At 38.7% G+C, this 17,149-nt stretch overlaps 1 protein-coding gene across 1 annotated transcript in view; it reads right to left on the bottom strand.

Moving 5' to 3' along the window:
- Positions 1-17,149, bottom strand: part of TPK1 (thiamin pyrophosphokinase 1) — a 304,393-nt gene that overhangs the window by 54,394 nt on the left and 232,850 nt on the right. The window contains 1 exon segment of the mRNA XM_036407049.2: positions 9,332-9,443. Within this exon segment, the coding sequence (XP_036262942.1) occupies positions 9,332-9,443 (112 nt within the window).

Genomic DNA, 17,149 nt, shown 5'->3' with positions numbered 1-17,149 from the left:
CTGAACCACAAGAAAATCAGCAGTGCTTCACCTTATTCCTCCCAGGTGTCTCTTTTCCTGCAGAGGGAAAAGCTGAGGTTGTACATACCTGCACTGTCTACTGTGACTGCAGATTCATTTCTAGAGAACACACCTGGGACACTGAGTGATGCCAATGTCTCAAATCTGTAAGTACCATGACATCCAAACACTAATTAATTTCATTTCTCTGTTTCTGGTTTTTCCTTAGTTTCAGTCTTGAATTTGTATCCACAGGAGTGCAAGTTGTTTTCAAATCAAATGTCTAATGCCATCTTTTGCTGTTGGAACAATACCTAGGCAGGTCCTAGGGACACCTGGATGCATCACTTGAGCTTTCCAGTTTACTGACAGTAGAAGTAGGTTATAATGCCTGGACAGCAGCGGAAAATGAGGGAGATCACAAACAGCAGAGAAATAACAGAAGACAGAAATTTTCATCTCAATTCAGTGCTCCAAAAAGGAAGACGTCACCAGTCTACTTAAAACACCCCCATTCTCATTTTCTGAATCTCTGTATTCATATCTTTGCCTATTTTGGTGCTATCTGCCTTTTCTCCAAAACATGTTTCTAATCCTGAATGCAATCTCTCATTGCTATTCTGCCACTTTCTCTTTTTTCTTCCCCTAGACTTGGCTTGACTCCCCCCTGCCATATGAATTTACTGCCCCAAAGAAGTCACAGCTGCTTCTATGGCAAGACGTGGAATCATCTATCAAAAATTTGTATTTCCCAACTCACCTGAAAACAACAGCTTTTCTTAGTGATTTGTAATTGGTATGCATGTCTAAAATTAATAGTTCCACAGCACACTCACTACAGTCAGTTGTTAATGTCTTATTAATTACACATCAGGATGCCATAAACAACTTACAGCCAAAATGTAAGTTTTTACAACACACAACAAAAGTCAGTGATGACATCCACCAGACTTTCATCTTCTGTGGAACTTGATATAACAGCAGTAAAGAAGCATCTTTTCCACAAATATCCAGAGCCAAAAACTGGGAGAGAGCAGTGATCCCTCAGATACAATATGCAAAATATTTACAAAGGGAACAGTGAATGAAGAATTGAGACACTGTAGAAGAGATATCCAGGACTGTTTGCCATTAGGGTACAGGAATAGATCACTGCAGAGAAAATAATTTCCTTCAGTGTCATATTTTTGGGAAGAAGAGATCAATCACATACACTAGTATGTACTAAAAATGTAAACAGAACTAAAACGTCTACAAACAAATTGCAAAGGAGGAGTCAATGCTTAATGGTAACACTTACCTACTTGAACAACCCCCCAAAAATCTAAATAGAACATATTCATTAACTGAGTTGTCACAGATAAACACATTTCATTTTTTAATTCTGGAATACTCTAGCCAGATGTGATTGATTTGTCCTCCTACTGGTCCTTACCCTTTTGTGGTTCTGAAGACATTGGGAACTGGCAATAACTCACCACATGCCGCAGAGAGCTTTTTTGTTTTTGGAAATCTCCAGGCAGCGTGACATTTACATTTAATATGGCTGGTTCTGGGCATTTAAGGATGAAAACAATTAAAGTATATTTGCAAGGGATGTGACAAATGGGCATTTGTACTCTGGCCAATGTTATACTGACTTTAATTGAAGTAACACCAGCTTTGAAAGTTCCAGCTTTGACTCCACTGTTGTCTAAAAAAGATTATTTCCCAGTATCCATGTGGACAGGTTGACTGATGAGAATGCCTTTAGGGTTAAATGTCATCAGTGTAAACTATGAGGTCTCTTTCTTGGACAAATTCAGCCCCCAGACTCACTGATGACAATTCAGAGTCAGTGCTGAAATCCATAGAGATAATTTGGACCCACATCAATCTAAAAGGTAGCTTTCTGGCTCTCTGCAGATCTCCCTCTTGCTCAGAAAGGTGTTCTGACTTTACATCAGGTATCCTTCAGTAGCAGCAGACTGCTTTTGATTTTCTTGTGACTTTTTGTACTCTCACCAACCTACAGCCACCAGACTGCTGAGGATTATCTGCACCAATGCTGGGCTGAGGCAGAGCACCTATCTCTTCATACCTCTGGGTTAGATTTCCATTAGCAGAAGCTGATGGAAGGGACTGAAGTAACAGAGGGAATGCAAGGGAAAGAACAGCATTTTGCTCTCTTGATAACCCTCTCCCCTCTATATTAACAATTAAATTAGTTGCAATGTGCCACAACAATGTAGCTGCACATATATAAGCGTTCTGGTCGGGAGAGGTGAAGTGAGTTAACTGGGGACAGCCTGGGCTGCAGTGACCACACACAGCTGGAGTTTCCAGTCCTGAGATGTAGTCCAGGTCAGGCAAGGAGTAAAGTTAAGCTCTGAACTTTAGGAAAGCAAAATTCCAGCTCTTTAGAGAGATAGTCAGTGGGATCCCTTGTGAAACTGCCCTCACAGACAGGTGAGGAGAGTCGAGCTGGCAGATCTTCAAGGAAACCTTCCATAGAGCTCAAGAGCTGGCAATTCCCAGGAACAAGAAATCAGGCAGGGAAAACAAGAGATGGGCATGGCTGAGTAAGGAAGTGCTGGTCAAATTAAAGGGAAAGAATCAAATGCACAGGCAGTGAAAACAAGGACAGGAAACCTGGGAAGAGTAGAGAGATGAAATACAGCTGAGGAAGGCAAAGGAAGCCAAATCTGGCAAGGGATGCAGGGAATAACAGAAAGGGCTTCCACAGGTGTGTTAACCAGAAAAGGAAGGTCAAAGAAGGTGCACCCACCCCTGATAAACGGTGGTGGAACACTGGTAACAGTGGATGAGGAGAGGGCTGAGGTACCCAACACATCTTTTGTCTCGGTCTTGGTGTCAACCTCTCTTGATGGATGGACAGCAGGATGAGGACTGGGAGACAAAGTACTTCCCACTGTAAGTAAAGACCATGACTATCTAAGGAACCTGAATCTACATAAGTCTACAGGACCTGAAGAGATACATCCAGAGTCCTGAAGGAATTGGCTGATGTAGTTGCCAAACCACTCTCCACGATATTTGAAAAGTTCTGGCAGTCAGGCGAAGTCCCAGGTGATTGAAAAAATGGAAACATCATACCTATCTTTAAAAATGTAGGAAGTAGGACCCTGGGAACTACTGACCTGACAGCCTCACCTCTGTGCCTGGGAAGATCATGGAACAGATCCTCCTAGAAGCCATGCTGAGGCATATGGAGGAGAGGGAGGTGATTTGATACAGCCAGCACAGCTCCACCAAGGGCAAGTCCTGCCTGAGCAACCCAGTGGCCTTCTATGATGGGGTGACAACAGCAGTGGAGAAGGCTCCCCAGGGAAGTGGTCAAGGCTACAGATGTCAATTATCTGGACTTCTGTAAAAAGTCTTGGACATAGTTCCCCACAACATCCTTCTCTCCAAACTGGATAGGGATGGATTTGATGGGTAGACTGTTAGGTGGATAAGGAATTGTATTGAATGGAAAGGAATTGTATCTGAATGTTGTATGGTCACATTCTGAGGGTGCTGGTCAGTGACTCAGAGTCCAAATGGATATCAGTGACAAGAGGTGTCACTCAGGGATCCCTATTGGAACCTTTGCTATTTAATGTCTTCATTAATGATGTAGATGAAAGGACTAAGCGCATCCTCTGCAAAATTACAGATGACGCCAAACTGAGTGGTGCAGTTGACACAGCTGAGTAATGGGATGCCACCCAGAGAAACCTAATTATAGCCTTCCAGTAGAAGCCTACAAGAAAATACAGAGAGATTTTTTCCAGGGTCATGCAGTTCAAGAATTACTTGGACAACACTCTCAGGAATGGTGTGATTCTTTGGGTTGTCCTGTGTAGGGCCAAGAGCTGGATTTGATGATCCTGATGGGTCCATTCTAACTCAGGACATTCTATTATGATTCTAAATGTCTTCAGTTTACTTCAGCATGGTATTTATCAGGTTTTGGAGACTCATCTACTCTGTGTAGAGCTGTGCTAGAGTCTCTCTAGAATTTTTTTGTTCTACTCCTTCCTGGCAATTATTGCCTATTACTGCTGCATAGAAGGATCATATATACACTCTCAATATTCCATTAAAGATGGCTTTCCAGCTGAGCTATACTTACCACTGGAAGTGGTTTGAGCTTGTTCAGAACTAAGGTACTCATAGGAATCTTTCTGTAAGAGGAGTCCCACAGTAGTAATGTTGCCCCAACAGTGTGATCTAGGAAAGCATATCTGTTTATCACCTTAAAGCAGCCTTTCCAAAGTGAATGCCAGGGATCCCGCTACCTTGCTAAAGAGCAGCTGGATCTAAATCTCTCTCCCAGTAATTCCAAACATTTATTGAACTATTTATTGAAACAAACTGAATGTGTGACCTCAAATCCCCATTTCAAGCCTTTTCACAAAGTCTGACTGAGTTTTCAAGCTGCTGTTCAGCAAAAAAATGCAAATACAGGCTTAGAGGCCCAGCACAACTGAGCTCTGTGTTCATCAGTCATTTAATGTACACCAAATGGTCTTGTAGTTCAAAATAATTTTATGCAATGCTAAGCAAGGCCCTCGTTGTTTTTGCTGACTTGCAGTAAGCCAGTGGGATGCCAGGCTGCCACCATCAGAACATCTGCTTCATTGGAAAAGGATTTCAGCAGGCCATGCCTTGTAATAAATGATATGACCCTGGAAGGCTGACAGCAGCACTCCTGTGGGCAAACAGCTTGCCAAAGGTCAAAGCCACCCAACACTTTGGGACCAGCAACATCATTTCTGTCCACTCCACCCCTACCCAGAGTCTTAGAGCTGCAATGGATAAGTGAAAAATACATCGCTGATAATATATCTTCTGCCTGTAAAGAACAAGAGAAGGGAGGGAAAGAGAGGAAAGCTGAGGAGAATGGGAATCCAGCTGTGAAGCTATTTACTCTGCTACTGAAAACAAAGCTATTCCCAGAAGCACCACTTAGTTTGCCTCACTCGGAACTGCGGTAGCAAAATGTGTGATATAAACTATTTCAGTTGTGAAACAGGTTAGAGAGTGCTTATACAAGCAGCCTCACTAGCACAGACACCTGTCCATTTTAATTTACAACCTTTCCCAGAACAGCCCCTGACCCTCTTTTTTCTCTTTTTTAAAAGAAGTTATTAATTTTCTTTCATCTTTTAGACTATGAATTCTCCTAAAACACAAACCACAACAGCTTTTGTAAACTTTTTGCTCAATTCACAATGCAACATCAATAAAACCCCAGTGAAGTATAAAACAATGCAAACATTTCAATTTTACTAACAATGTAAACAGCATAAAAAAGATTTGGGATCCTGTTCATCTACCTGTGACATTAGTAGTCAGTGGATGCTCTGTTGCTACAGTTAGAGAAAGGTCTTGCTCCCATTGTTATTGCTATTGCCTTTTGAAGTGAAATGACAGTGGCACTCTTTCGAATGGCAGCATTTTACAGCAATTTAACTTCCTGCCTAAAGAAGGCAAACTGCCATGAAAATTATGTGGAAAGCACAATCACATATACACAGAGTTTATATAGATAGGTAGATAGATATAGATATATACACACACACACATACATACACACATATGCTGGCATTTTCAGTATAGGCGTCACATACAGCATTATCAAAGGCCATAAGGATGAAGAATAAATTACTTGGCAAAATTATTTTCTAAAGTAATTTCACAGAAAAGGAACCATCTCCTAAAAAAGCCTACCATTACCCTCCAACCTCTTCTTTGATGAGCACTACAGCTGATTTCTGCCTTCATTTTTATTTACCTTCCATGAAGGCACCACTGAGGACCTAATGAAGAATGCTGGTAGTACTGGCATTATTGGATTTTTTGTTATTTATTTATTAGACATGAGAGCTGTTATCAGCAAGCAGTCAGGTGAGTCAAATCAGACAAAGCATTATCTGATTCCTGTGCTGTAAATCAGATTTTAATAGAGAAAAGATAAGTATCACTTTGGGAATGGAAAGAATATGTTTATAATGTGTTCTGAGTATGTGCTACACAATAGCAAGTATGAATAAAAATATTTTTTCTAATCAATTTTCCACTTTCTTCTCCAAGCTCCTTCACCCATAAGATGAGAACTGAAATAAATGAAAATTCTGTTTGTGGCAAGTGCTAGCAAATAACAAAGATAAGCATGCATAAAAGCATGCATACATGCTGCATTCTCAAACAGACATACAAAAAATACTGAATTCTGTAATATTAAAAGCCATCATTGTTTCTCTGCTAGCAGAATAACTTACAGATTTCGGGTTTATCTAATTCAGCCATTGAAATGAGACCTTTGGTAGCTTATTCTTAACCTGAATACAGCTTTTGTCCTAGGTATTTATCCTTGTCTTTTTCTATTCAGAACCTATGAATTATCATGACAGCACCTGTACACTGGACACAGATAAGGTTTGACTACCTCTTGAAGGTTTTACAATTTAATTGGCAGAGTAATCCAGATATGCTCAGGCAGAAATTGATGTTAAACATCAAAAACCTTGATGCAAAGCCAGCTCTTTCTTGTGCTGCAGTGTTATTTGATTTTTGATTTGCTAGAAATTACTGTTTGCAAAAATGAGGGCTCCCCTACCACATAATGCATCACTGTTTGAACTAAAATTCTGAAATTAGTTTACTGCCCAGATACTTAAATATCCTGAGAGCTCAAAAATTGCTTTTTAAAACCCAACTTGTTAGGTCACATCCAATTAATTCCATAACAAACTTGAGGAATAGGCCTTTCATGTCATGCTTGGCTTAAAAATTTAATTCCTTTTATGATTTACACATGAAAATGAATTTATAACCACAAAAAATTATTCACTGAGGTTTGTAATATATTTACACGGAGGTTTACAAAAGTGTCTGCTCAGATTGCTTTTAATGAATGAACAGGTAAAGCTCTGCCATTGCCAACCATTAGCAGCAAGGCTGACATCCATATCACACTTCAGTTTCCATTCTTATTATTCTATTTCCTCCAACTTGATCCTCTGCTTCTCCATCCCAGTTTACAGAAGGATTAATATTTTTTGAAGTAAGTGCAAAATTACAGGCAGCATAAAAGTCCAGTAACACAATGGAAGTTAGCATCAAACTTTAACTATCAGAATGTAGATCCTATTTATTAGGGAAGAAAATCCAACCAAGTCACAACTAACCACATGCTGAATTGAAGATGTTGGTTTCCCTTTTGGGAAATGTAATTGCACTTCAATTTTTTAATCAGTGTCTGAACAATAACCTAATTCAATGGTTATTCTGCATTTGGATGAGTGAAAAGTTGAGCTCTAGTGGCTTGGGTGAGAGAGCAGTTTCAGGTTGTAATGGCCTTTATGTCTCAGATAGATTGAGGCTCTTCAAGGAAGACCAGATAATTCTTTGGTTTTACATATATATCTGTGATTAATATGGGGAAATAAATGAAAGAACTACAAGCTGGGAGAAACATGAGTATTGAGACTGAAAACAGCCTGTAACAGGATGCAATCTATACATCACTAAGAAAAACACTGTAAAGGTCTGCTCTCTTTCCTCCTGGAAAATAACAGTAACAAGGGCAGGGAGAAGCAGAGATTATGGTGTTGTGTTAAGATGAAACAAGCAGGAAACAGTCACATAAATACATTTTGTCCCCCAGAAAAACAGAAAAAAAAAGATTAAATGAAGAGTATTAAAATCCCTGCAGGTCCGTATCTAGTTATGATCAACATTTAAGAAACTTATATCTCAACCCAACCCTAGAGAGAAAAAATATTTGCTGCCATTTCATCTCCCCCCTGCATCCTCCTCCAGCTGGCACAGCTGACTTGCAATCCCTTTCTCTTTAGCTTTAGTAGATGAGGCAATCATAATTCAGTAGTAACCAAGAAACAGACCAGACAGACCATCTTTAAAATTACCAACTTTCTAATGAGCACCTTGTAAATCTGAGGAAATTTATGGAATTAAACTGAAAAAATTCTGTTGTATCTGAAAAATGGCTTTTTCAACTAATAAAAATCAGAAGAAAGGGCTGCAACCTCATTGCATCTACCACATTTTGATCCAGACAGTAGCCTTTTGCAATACAACACAGGATTCAGAGGTGCTTCTTTCATTAACATGAGGCTGTCTTGAGCTTGTTCTACCTCATTCTGAAGGATAGAACATTTCTGAGAAATTAGTACCTCAGTGCAATGGGTCACTGAATTTGCTGGACAACAGGAGATGAGCAGATGAAAATTCTGTATTGTATATGTCAACTGTATTTATACATACAAATGAAAATAACTGACTCTCTTTCAAATTAAGGGAATGTCTCTCATGCAATATATTCAGCTCTTCCAATCCAGTTTAAAAGGACAGAAATATTGCTAGCTAGACAGCCCTTCATCTGGCAATTCTCCCACAATCCAAAACTAATGCCATATTTATATATCTTATCATTAATGAGCTACTAATGCCTACCACCACCTTAACTGCACTTGTCAGGCTCTCAGTGGAACCAGCAGATGATCTACTGGCTGGTACAGTGGGTCATTCACAGTAATTCTTAGCCAGTGAAGGCACTGCACTGCAAACTGTGAGAACAGCACGCCCTTTCTGCATGGAATGGCTCTAAAGCCTGGACATGTCAATCAGACTGAGACTAGAGCCTCTCAATTACTGCTTTGCTCCCACTTAAGTTTTAATGAATGTTCATTGAAAATATCCCATTACTTTCCTGTGTAAATACATCCCAAATAACTCAGTGTGGGAGGAAGAGGCAGGAGGATGAAAGTTGTTCTGATTTTTTGGGTCATAAAACCTCCTTTCTCTACAGATAAATGTCCCTGGTTCTAGATCAAATGGACTCTTTTCCACTTTAAAGTAAGAAAAAGGATCTATTCATTCAGGGTTGAGAAATAGACAATATACATGAAGCAGTTCAGGCGAAGTGAGGTAGCTTTGCTAATCTGTATCCTGTTAGTATTTGTCTGTTGTAACTTTATGGCTTATAAGCAGGAGTTTAGACACCCATGGCTTCTTCTCCCTGGAGGGCAATGTATCAAGATGGTAATGTATCATGACCTCAACAAATGTTCTGTTTGAAGAGCACAATGACTCCCAAATGGAAAATGTGTTTCTGCCTGTGAGATCTCAGGTTTAAACAATTTCTCTTGCTTTTTTTTTTGTATAAATCCCTCCATTTCTAGGAAAAAAAATGGCCTGGCAGGGATTCAATGCTATGCTTCACCTTCACACTTGTAAGGCCCTTCATGACTGCTGAAGCTGCTCTAAAGGCAGGGTGAGGAGCACAGCAGAGCCCCTGTCCCAGAGGCATCTCACTTACTGAGGTTCCACCTGAGGCCCGTCGTGGTCACACTCTCGCAGGGGTTCCCGATGGGGATGAGGCCACACCAGGGGCCCTCCAGTCCCGTGTCCACATGCAGCTTGTGCTTGCCCTGCAAGACAGAAGTGTTTCTGCTGTCAGTGCCTGCCCAAACGGCATTTGATCCCAGACCTTGCAAACAAAAGTGGAGGTGCTTGGGGGCAGCTCCAGAATGTCCCCAAAGGGCTCAGGAATATTTGGTTGCAGCAGGAAGTCAGGCCATTGATGTTTACAGAGGGAGGGGAGATGTGTGCTTAGGTTCTAGACCTTAGGGCTTTCAAAAGTTTGTTTCTAGGCTTTTCTAAGCAGAATCTAGCTTTGCTCATTCTTCCCTGGCATTATTTGAATAGGTCCTTCTGTCAAACCTAGGCTCTTTATTCCTGTGAAATGAAGGCATCCTGATCCATTCACACATTTTTTCCTCATCTAAACAGTTGTGTTTCACTTCCTAAACAGTGCTAGTCAAAGCTCCACTGAAATGCTTCAATTATTTTGACAACATCTGTAAAATTTCATGTACTTCTCCAGGCATGTATTCTACCCAGAAGGAGGAATACATGCAGAAATTTAACTAGGTGCTAGAGAAATGAACCTAAATATTTAGAGTAACCTGCTTACAATAAATAATGAAAAACCTGAAATTAAAAGATTTTTTTACATCCAAGATACATTTATCTAATAACTAAAACATTCATGGGATGCAGGAGAAGCAACAGCTATTAATACATCAACAGATGATGTATTTGTGATAAATCTCTTCATTAGCACCTACAGCTCCTGTGTGAACATCCCATGAAGGAAGGAAGAGTAGAAACTGGAAATCTTTAACAGAATGAAAAGTGCTGAATGTTACAGTTCTAGCACAATCTGTGTTCTAAGAAACTAAGAAAGTGTTGATGGAAACTATCTACAAGCAAGAAGCAAATGAAAAGTAGTGACAAGATCAGTGGAGAAATCATCCTCTGGTCTCTTCTACACAGAAAATTTATTCCTTCAAATAAGCCTGGGCTTCATGTGGGAGAAGCTTCTTTGAAATAGAGGATTTTTTTTCCATTTTATTTTATTCTCTTGTAGATGCAGGCAAGCAAAACTCTTGAGCATGTCTTTTACACACAAATTCTTCATCACTATAAATAAAATCAGATATGCCTATTTATAAATATATGGACTCTGAAGCCCTATGATTATTCAGTGAACACTTTGTTAAGCAAGATATCAAGGTTTTATACTGAAAGAAATGAAGAACAGTTGAACCATAAAAGTCAACTAAATGTCCCAAGCAGCAAAAATAGTCCCACAAATTTTCTTAGGAGAATGCATTTTTAAGCTTTTTCTCCTGCCCTGTCCTCTCCTATGCTCATTTTACATGCTCTTGCAAACACAAAGTCACTAGTTAGAAAGTCAAAACTGTAGGCAAAATATCTTATTGCTGAGACATTGATGTCTGAGGCATTCAGCAGCTTCTCCTGTTAATGTCAAATGCATTATGAAGAAACAACTTCAATACATGTCATGCTCTCAGTTAACAAATGAACCTTGGAAAAGCTGTCAATTAGGGAATATCAGATTGCATCGCTTAAGTCTATTTGATTGTTTGCAGAGCAATGAGAAAACCAATCCAATATTATCTGTCTTCTCAGGGTGTCCAGCTTCACACGGTGATGAGCCATGTATATGTGTAGTGGTTGTGAATGCTTGCCTGCCACATTCAGAGGTGTAACAAATTCAGGCTTGATAAGCTTTTAGCTATGCAATATGCCTTGCCACCTCTCCCTCACAGCATGGAGGGAGAAGGAAAGGAAGAGGAGAGCTGCAAGTACAAGTTCTCTCATTGTGTGATTACAGATACTGTGGATAATGAAGCTGCTGATGAGTGAGAGATGAAGGGGTGGGACTGTCTGATCCCAGTGAATGCACATATTGCTGCTCAGAGCTATTGGAGGAGAGGAGCAAACTCACCATATTAATCAATCAGTAAGGGAATATGAAAAGCAGATGAGAAAGTAGCTGGCCCCACAGAGAACCTGGTTAAATTCCATATCCTCAAAGTCTGTGTCTAACTAATACCAGGTTTGCATTTCCTATTTTATGACATTCTGGCCCAGTTTGCAGATAAGGAATCAATTCAGTAGAAATTTATGCAGATAGCTGTCTTTCTGTGCTCATGAAATAAATCTTTAAAACAGAAGAAGCCAACACCAGAGGCTCACCAATATATAGGATTTTATCAGGAGTCTTTCAATGTCTGATACTTCATGAAACTCCCAGTTCACACATTCCAGTGATTATGTGAGCCCAAGGATTTTCTTCCCTAAAAGAACATTTTCTATCACTCAGTAGTTAAGAGGAATTTCAAACAGGGAGCCCAAATGGCTAAACCCAAGTCAGCAGGTAGGTGAACAGGAATATTGAAATGCAGATATTTTTTTAAAAAAAAACCCTCTCAACTGTCAGGCCAAACTTATGTTTTAGGGATTGGTTCAATAATATAACAGAAGTCAGTTTCTAAGGCTTTTCTTTAAATAAATCAATAAGAGATTTTAATAGTACTGGGGATAGCAGGAGCAGAAAAGGGAAATGAATGTTGGAAAAATTAAAAACAAACAAACAAATTACATATAAACAACTCATTTTTGCCAAAAACATCAGCCAGTGCATTAGTACAGTAAACCTCTAAATTCAAAGCACTGTGAACCTGCCATGAGGGAAATTCAGTTCCCAAGCTTATCTCCAATTTTTTGAGTAAAGATCTCTCAACCAAGCAAGATGGAACTGATATTTGCAGGAGGAAGGGATGATCAGAGCTTGTAATTTGCAAATACAAGTAATAATTTGTTCTATTTAAGTCTGTGTCATTAAAGGAATAATTATATACTGTCACTTAAAATATCAAACTGTTTTCAATTTCTGCAGAACTCAAATTTCCAAAACTAGGTTTAAAAAGAAAACTAAACTTTGACTAAATAAATCCCTTGTTATATTTTTTTTGCCTCTGTAGGAGGTAACTGAAATATTTTCACATTTAACTTAAGAATCAAATATTACCATGTTTGAATGTTCCTGGTGATGAAAGAATGACAAATAATACAGCCACATTGATTTTTATCTTATTAAGTCAGTTTTGAAAAACATTGATCAATCTTCAGCATCGATTTTTTTTCCTTCATTTTGTTTTGATGCTGGAAAATAAAATCAATTTTTTGAGTTCAGCAATAAGAAGAAAATGTCAGAAGATATTTTTAAGAATGCTTTATCCACAACTTTTCCTTTTGATTCTAATGCCTTGTGTTATAAGAAAGCATTTAAGAAGTAGTGGTTAAATATACACCCACTCTAACACTCTTTTTGCTAAGGAAAGACCTAGAGACATAGTTGTTATTTGCTACAGCCAGCTGAAATAAATAGAAGTCTGATTGCCAGGAATTCATACACCTAACCCCATTCAAGGTTGTGAGATGCTAAAATCCTTAGTCAAAAATCTGCAAGCTGAACGCACATGAACAGCATCAAGACAAAAGTGGCAGCTTCCCTATGTGCATGGATACCCCAGCACAGAGAAAATTACTTCTCCAAGTGCTTTTCAGACCATCTTGAATAGATGTGTTGCAATAGATGTACACTCTAAAATAGATATCAAGGAACAAAATATTATGAAAGAGAGACAGAATGGGGGCTAATCTTCAGTAATGCATTCTGAAGGGATCTGAAGGAGGGAAACATGGAACTTGTCAGGCTGAAGCTAAACACTGAGGAGAGGCATAAAGCCAGTTAACAAGATGCTGGGGAAGGATAAGGAATTAAAATTAGGCTTTGAAAAACAAATTAGGAAAGATATAGTAAACAGATCTTGGAAACTGCTGAATAACTAGGACATGTGAAAGGTAACAGGGAAGGAAAAGAAAAAGGAATGAGTTACCAGATTGAAAGACAAAGCAAACTTATTCTGATTTAAAGGAAAGAACGGAATAATTTCATTACTAGAAAGCATTGATTTTCTAAAAGGTGTACTTTCACCCATGCTTTCTGTGAGATCCAGGACTACAGAGAAACAAAATTTCTGGAGATCTGACCAACTGCTCTACGATACCTCCTCCACTATCTAGATCTTGTTTTCCATGATCTTCTGATAAAACATCTTTTTTATACCAGATTTATTTCTATGATTACTCCATAGATGGCAGCACACACTTGAAAGCAACTACAGTAGCAAAAAACTAAATACAGATGTCAGAGTGTTACCCAGGGAAAAGGCAAAGACCACAATCTGTTTTAGAACATAAACATCTGGGTGCAGAAAATGCTATGCAGAAAGAAGACTTAGGGAAGGGGTGGAAATCAACACAATCACCAAAGACAGCAGCAGAAGGGAGGAAGAGAAAAGGAACAAGGATGAAACAAAGCTGAGAACATTTATGTTTAAAATCAAATATGACTGGCAATAAAGTAAAAACAAAGTTCCAGAAATATTTCTACTAATCATTAATTGTGTAAGAGCTTGACTTAACAAAAATAAAAGCTTTTAGGCTGAGATTTTGAGCAAGACAAATACAGCCATTTTTTCTAAAAGGATGTACTTAAGAAGAGCTGTTTTGTTATAACCCTAAAATATCATTAATTGTCTTTTCACACAAATAGACACAGTACCAAGTAGCTATTATGTGAACACTATTCAGAGAATGTTTTCTGAGCCAACCAGGCTTTTGGTTGCTGTTGAAGATAAAAGCATCCACAGTTCCTGCAAAAACTTGTATGTCTAAAAGCTTTCATATGTCATATCAATGACTGCTTAAACACATAGAGAAAAACCAGAATATTTGTTATACTTCAAAATAATATTGAAAACTGTTGGACCCAATCCTGCCAATCCCTACTATCAAAGCTTAGATTGTTCCTGTGCTGAAATGGATAGACTTCAGTGTATCAGTTATTTGCAAGACAGAGCCCTACCAAGGCTACCCTTCAAGAGTAGCACTTTAAAATAAAAAGACTTTACAGTGAATAAAATCCCAGGTAGGAAAGACACAATATATTATAATCATTAGTAGACCCAATTAATGAACACATCTGTTTCAAACCAATTTATGATAAGGGTACAGAAGGAAATTCCTATGGAGGTGAGTGCCAGTAAACCAAAAGGAGTTACTATATCCTGAGGTTATACATTTAAATGGTTGCTACTGTATATCTAATGTACAAATTATCCACAGAGAGCAAACGAGTGCAGAATTTCACACATTTACACATGAACATCTACAGTCCTACCAAAAACCAGCCTGAAAGAACATGTCTCATGTCTCTGAGTACAGGGAGCAAATCCCTTGTTTGCCCATCACTTGTAGTAGCATGAGCCTGTGAAACAGCTCTCTATCTTCTGCAGGCCAGTCTACATGGGTGGCAAAACCCCAGCAACCACAGGTGCAAAAAATCTGAAAGTATACTTCCCTCAGAATGCTGCAAGCAGTTAAAAGTGACAGCAGCATGTGTGCTAACAGGCACACAAATAAAGGGATGAAAACATTTTTTCAACCTAAAAAGATATCTGGGAACACAAAAGATACTTTAAAAGGGAGTTTCATTAGTTTAATTCTTTTTCACAGACATATCTTAAAGATTGACAAATGCCATAAATACTAATTCTTCTTCTACTATGAACACCACCAAAAAGAGAAACTCATTCTGTTTAAACTTCCCACTTGCAAATGAGATTCTACAACATTTTCTGCAGTTTTCCACAAATCAGTGCAAAATACACCACAAATACAGAGCAAAACTACAATAATCAAGATATCCCTGGTCCCTTTCTAAATGTAAGCAAGCCTTAGACTGGCCCAGTGTGACATTTTATCCTTGAGCTTGTGCAGTTGGTGCCCTATCCTCAGCAGGCTCATCATTATAGGTTTAATTAGCATTTTTAGTGATGCCTTAAAAAAATCAGAACCATTTCTTTATATCCATTTATGAGACTACAGAGTATAATAGATTGCAGATAAGAGTGAAAAGTAGACAAGCTGCTGAAGATTTCATATTGCCTGTATAATTATTATGCAGTGTTGCAGTTAAATTGTCAGCCTAGAGGGGCCTTTACTGAGGGCACTAATACTCTGCAATTCTTAAGTGATAAAAATGCAGCATAATCTTTTTCATTATGAATCAGTTCATAATAAATTTAGTGTCACTGCCCTTCCTTTTTTTGTATATTTCTACAGGGGAAGAGTCTGTAGGATCCCTTCTATCTAGACTATACTATCTTATTTTTCCGGGTATTAGAGAAGCGTGTGAATTAATTTAAAAGACAGGGTAATGTTCACCTAACTTGTGGTAAGAAACAATTTCTTCTTCTTAGCACTGAATCACTGACTGTTACAGAAAGGCACCTTTATGCTACATAAGAATACACAAAATTCAAATCTGTTTATCTGTTCCCAGGCTAACTGGCAAATCTGTAGCTCTCCTACTCCCAAGTCTCACTTGTAAATCTTCTATACTGCATAAATAAGAAGAATGATCAACAGGTCAACAAAAAAGAAGGTGGTCAACACCTTCTTTTAGTTTCTTGTACTTCTCAATCCCTAGGATGCCTTTTTTTTTTTATGTTTTATACAATGGCAGCAAATCATGAACCCACAGATCCTCTGATATACCATCATCCTTTTAGTAGAACTGGCTTCATATTTGGAGGTTTCATGTTAGGATTAGGGCTTCATAAAAGCCTGACCTCTCTAATTTCTTCAGTGCAAACAAACTGATGAACAGAATTCCTTTCATGGAGTGGGGGAATCTCATAAATGCTCTTTTCTCCCTTTTGTTTCTGACTGTAACTTTCATATACCTCTAGGCAAGAAGGATAGAGGCTGGAACTAGCAAAAATGAACTTAGGAGATAATTTTGCATTCCTTTTTGATCTCTGCTACAGGAAGAAATAATTTGCCGTTATTATAAAGATATTCATTGACCTAGGATAAGAAACCATATCTACTTTCAGTAGACAGGAAAATGGGTTCTGCTTTGTAACAGCAGGCTTTGAAGATATGTTATGCCCCAGATCTGGTGCTTGCAATGACTGACTGCTCCTTTCTACAATGATTGATTGACTGACTTCTTTCTACACCTGTGAAACTCAAAGACATGTTGCTCAGGTGAAGAAGAACAAATTAAAAAAAGATTAATTAAAATTGAATTAAAAATTTAAAAAATTAAAAAATTTAAACAAAATTCAAGTTGGCTATTCAAATATATTTTTTGTTCTCCTCTTTTTCCCCCCACATTTTTTCTTCTCTCTTGTAAAGCTCTGTATTCACTTGGAGATTACAGCTCTCACAAAAATCTATTATTTTGTTGAAGGATGTGGTAGGGGAGTGGAATATTGTACTGCTCAGAACTTCTGGCTGGAGACTGGTGACCAGTGGTATTTTTCAGGACTTAATTCTAGGGCCAATTCTGTTCAATATTTGTATCAATGACTTAGGTACAGGAGCTGAATGCACAGTTAGTAAGTTTGAAATGATGAAACTGGGAGGTGCTATTGGCTGTCTCAGGGGACAAGAGGCCCTGCAGGGGTATCGGTAATCCTAAATTACAGGAATCATCAGTGGCATGAAACTGAACAAGTCCAAATGCTGGACTCTGCACCTGAGAGGGAGCAATGCCAGACATGAGACTAAACTGGGAGAGGAGTGGCTGGAGAGCAGCCCTGCAGAAAGGGATCTGGAAGTGCTGGTTGACAGGAGGTTTGACAGGAGTCAGCAGTGTGTGCCCTGGCAGCAAGGAGGGCAAACCCCA

The sequence above is a fragment of the Molothrus ater genome, chromosome 1, assembly GCF_012460135.2.
Source record: "Molothrus ater isolate BHLD 08-10-18 breed brown headed cowbird chromosome 1, BPBGC_Mater_1.1, whole genome shotgun sequence".
NCBI lineage: Eukaryota > Metazoa > Chordata > Aves > Passeriformes > Icteridae > Molothrus > Molothrus ater.
The sequence above is the reverse complement of the archived record's forward strand: the minus strand, read 5'-3'. Positions and strand labels throughout refer to the sequence as shown.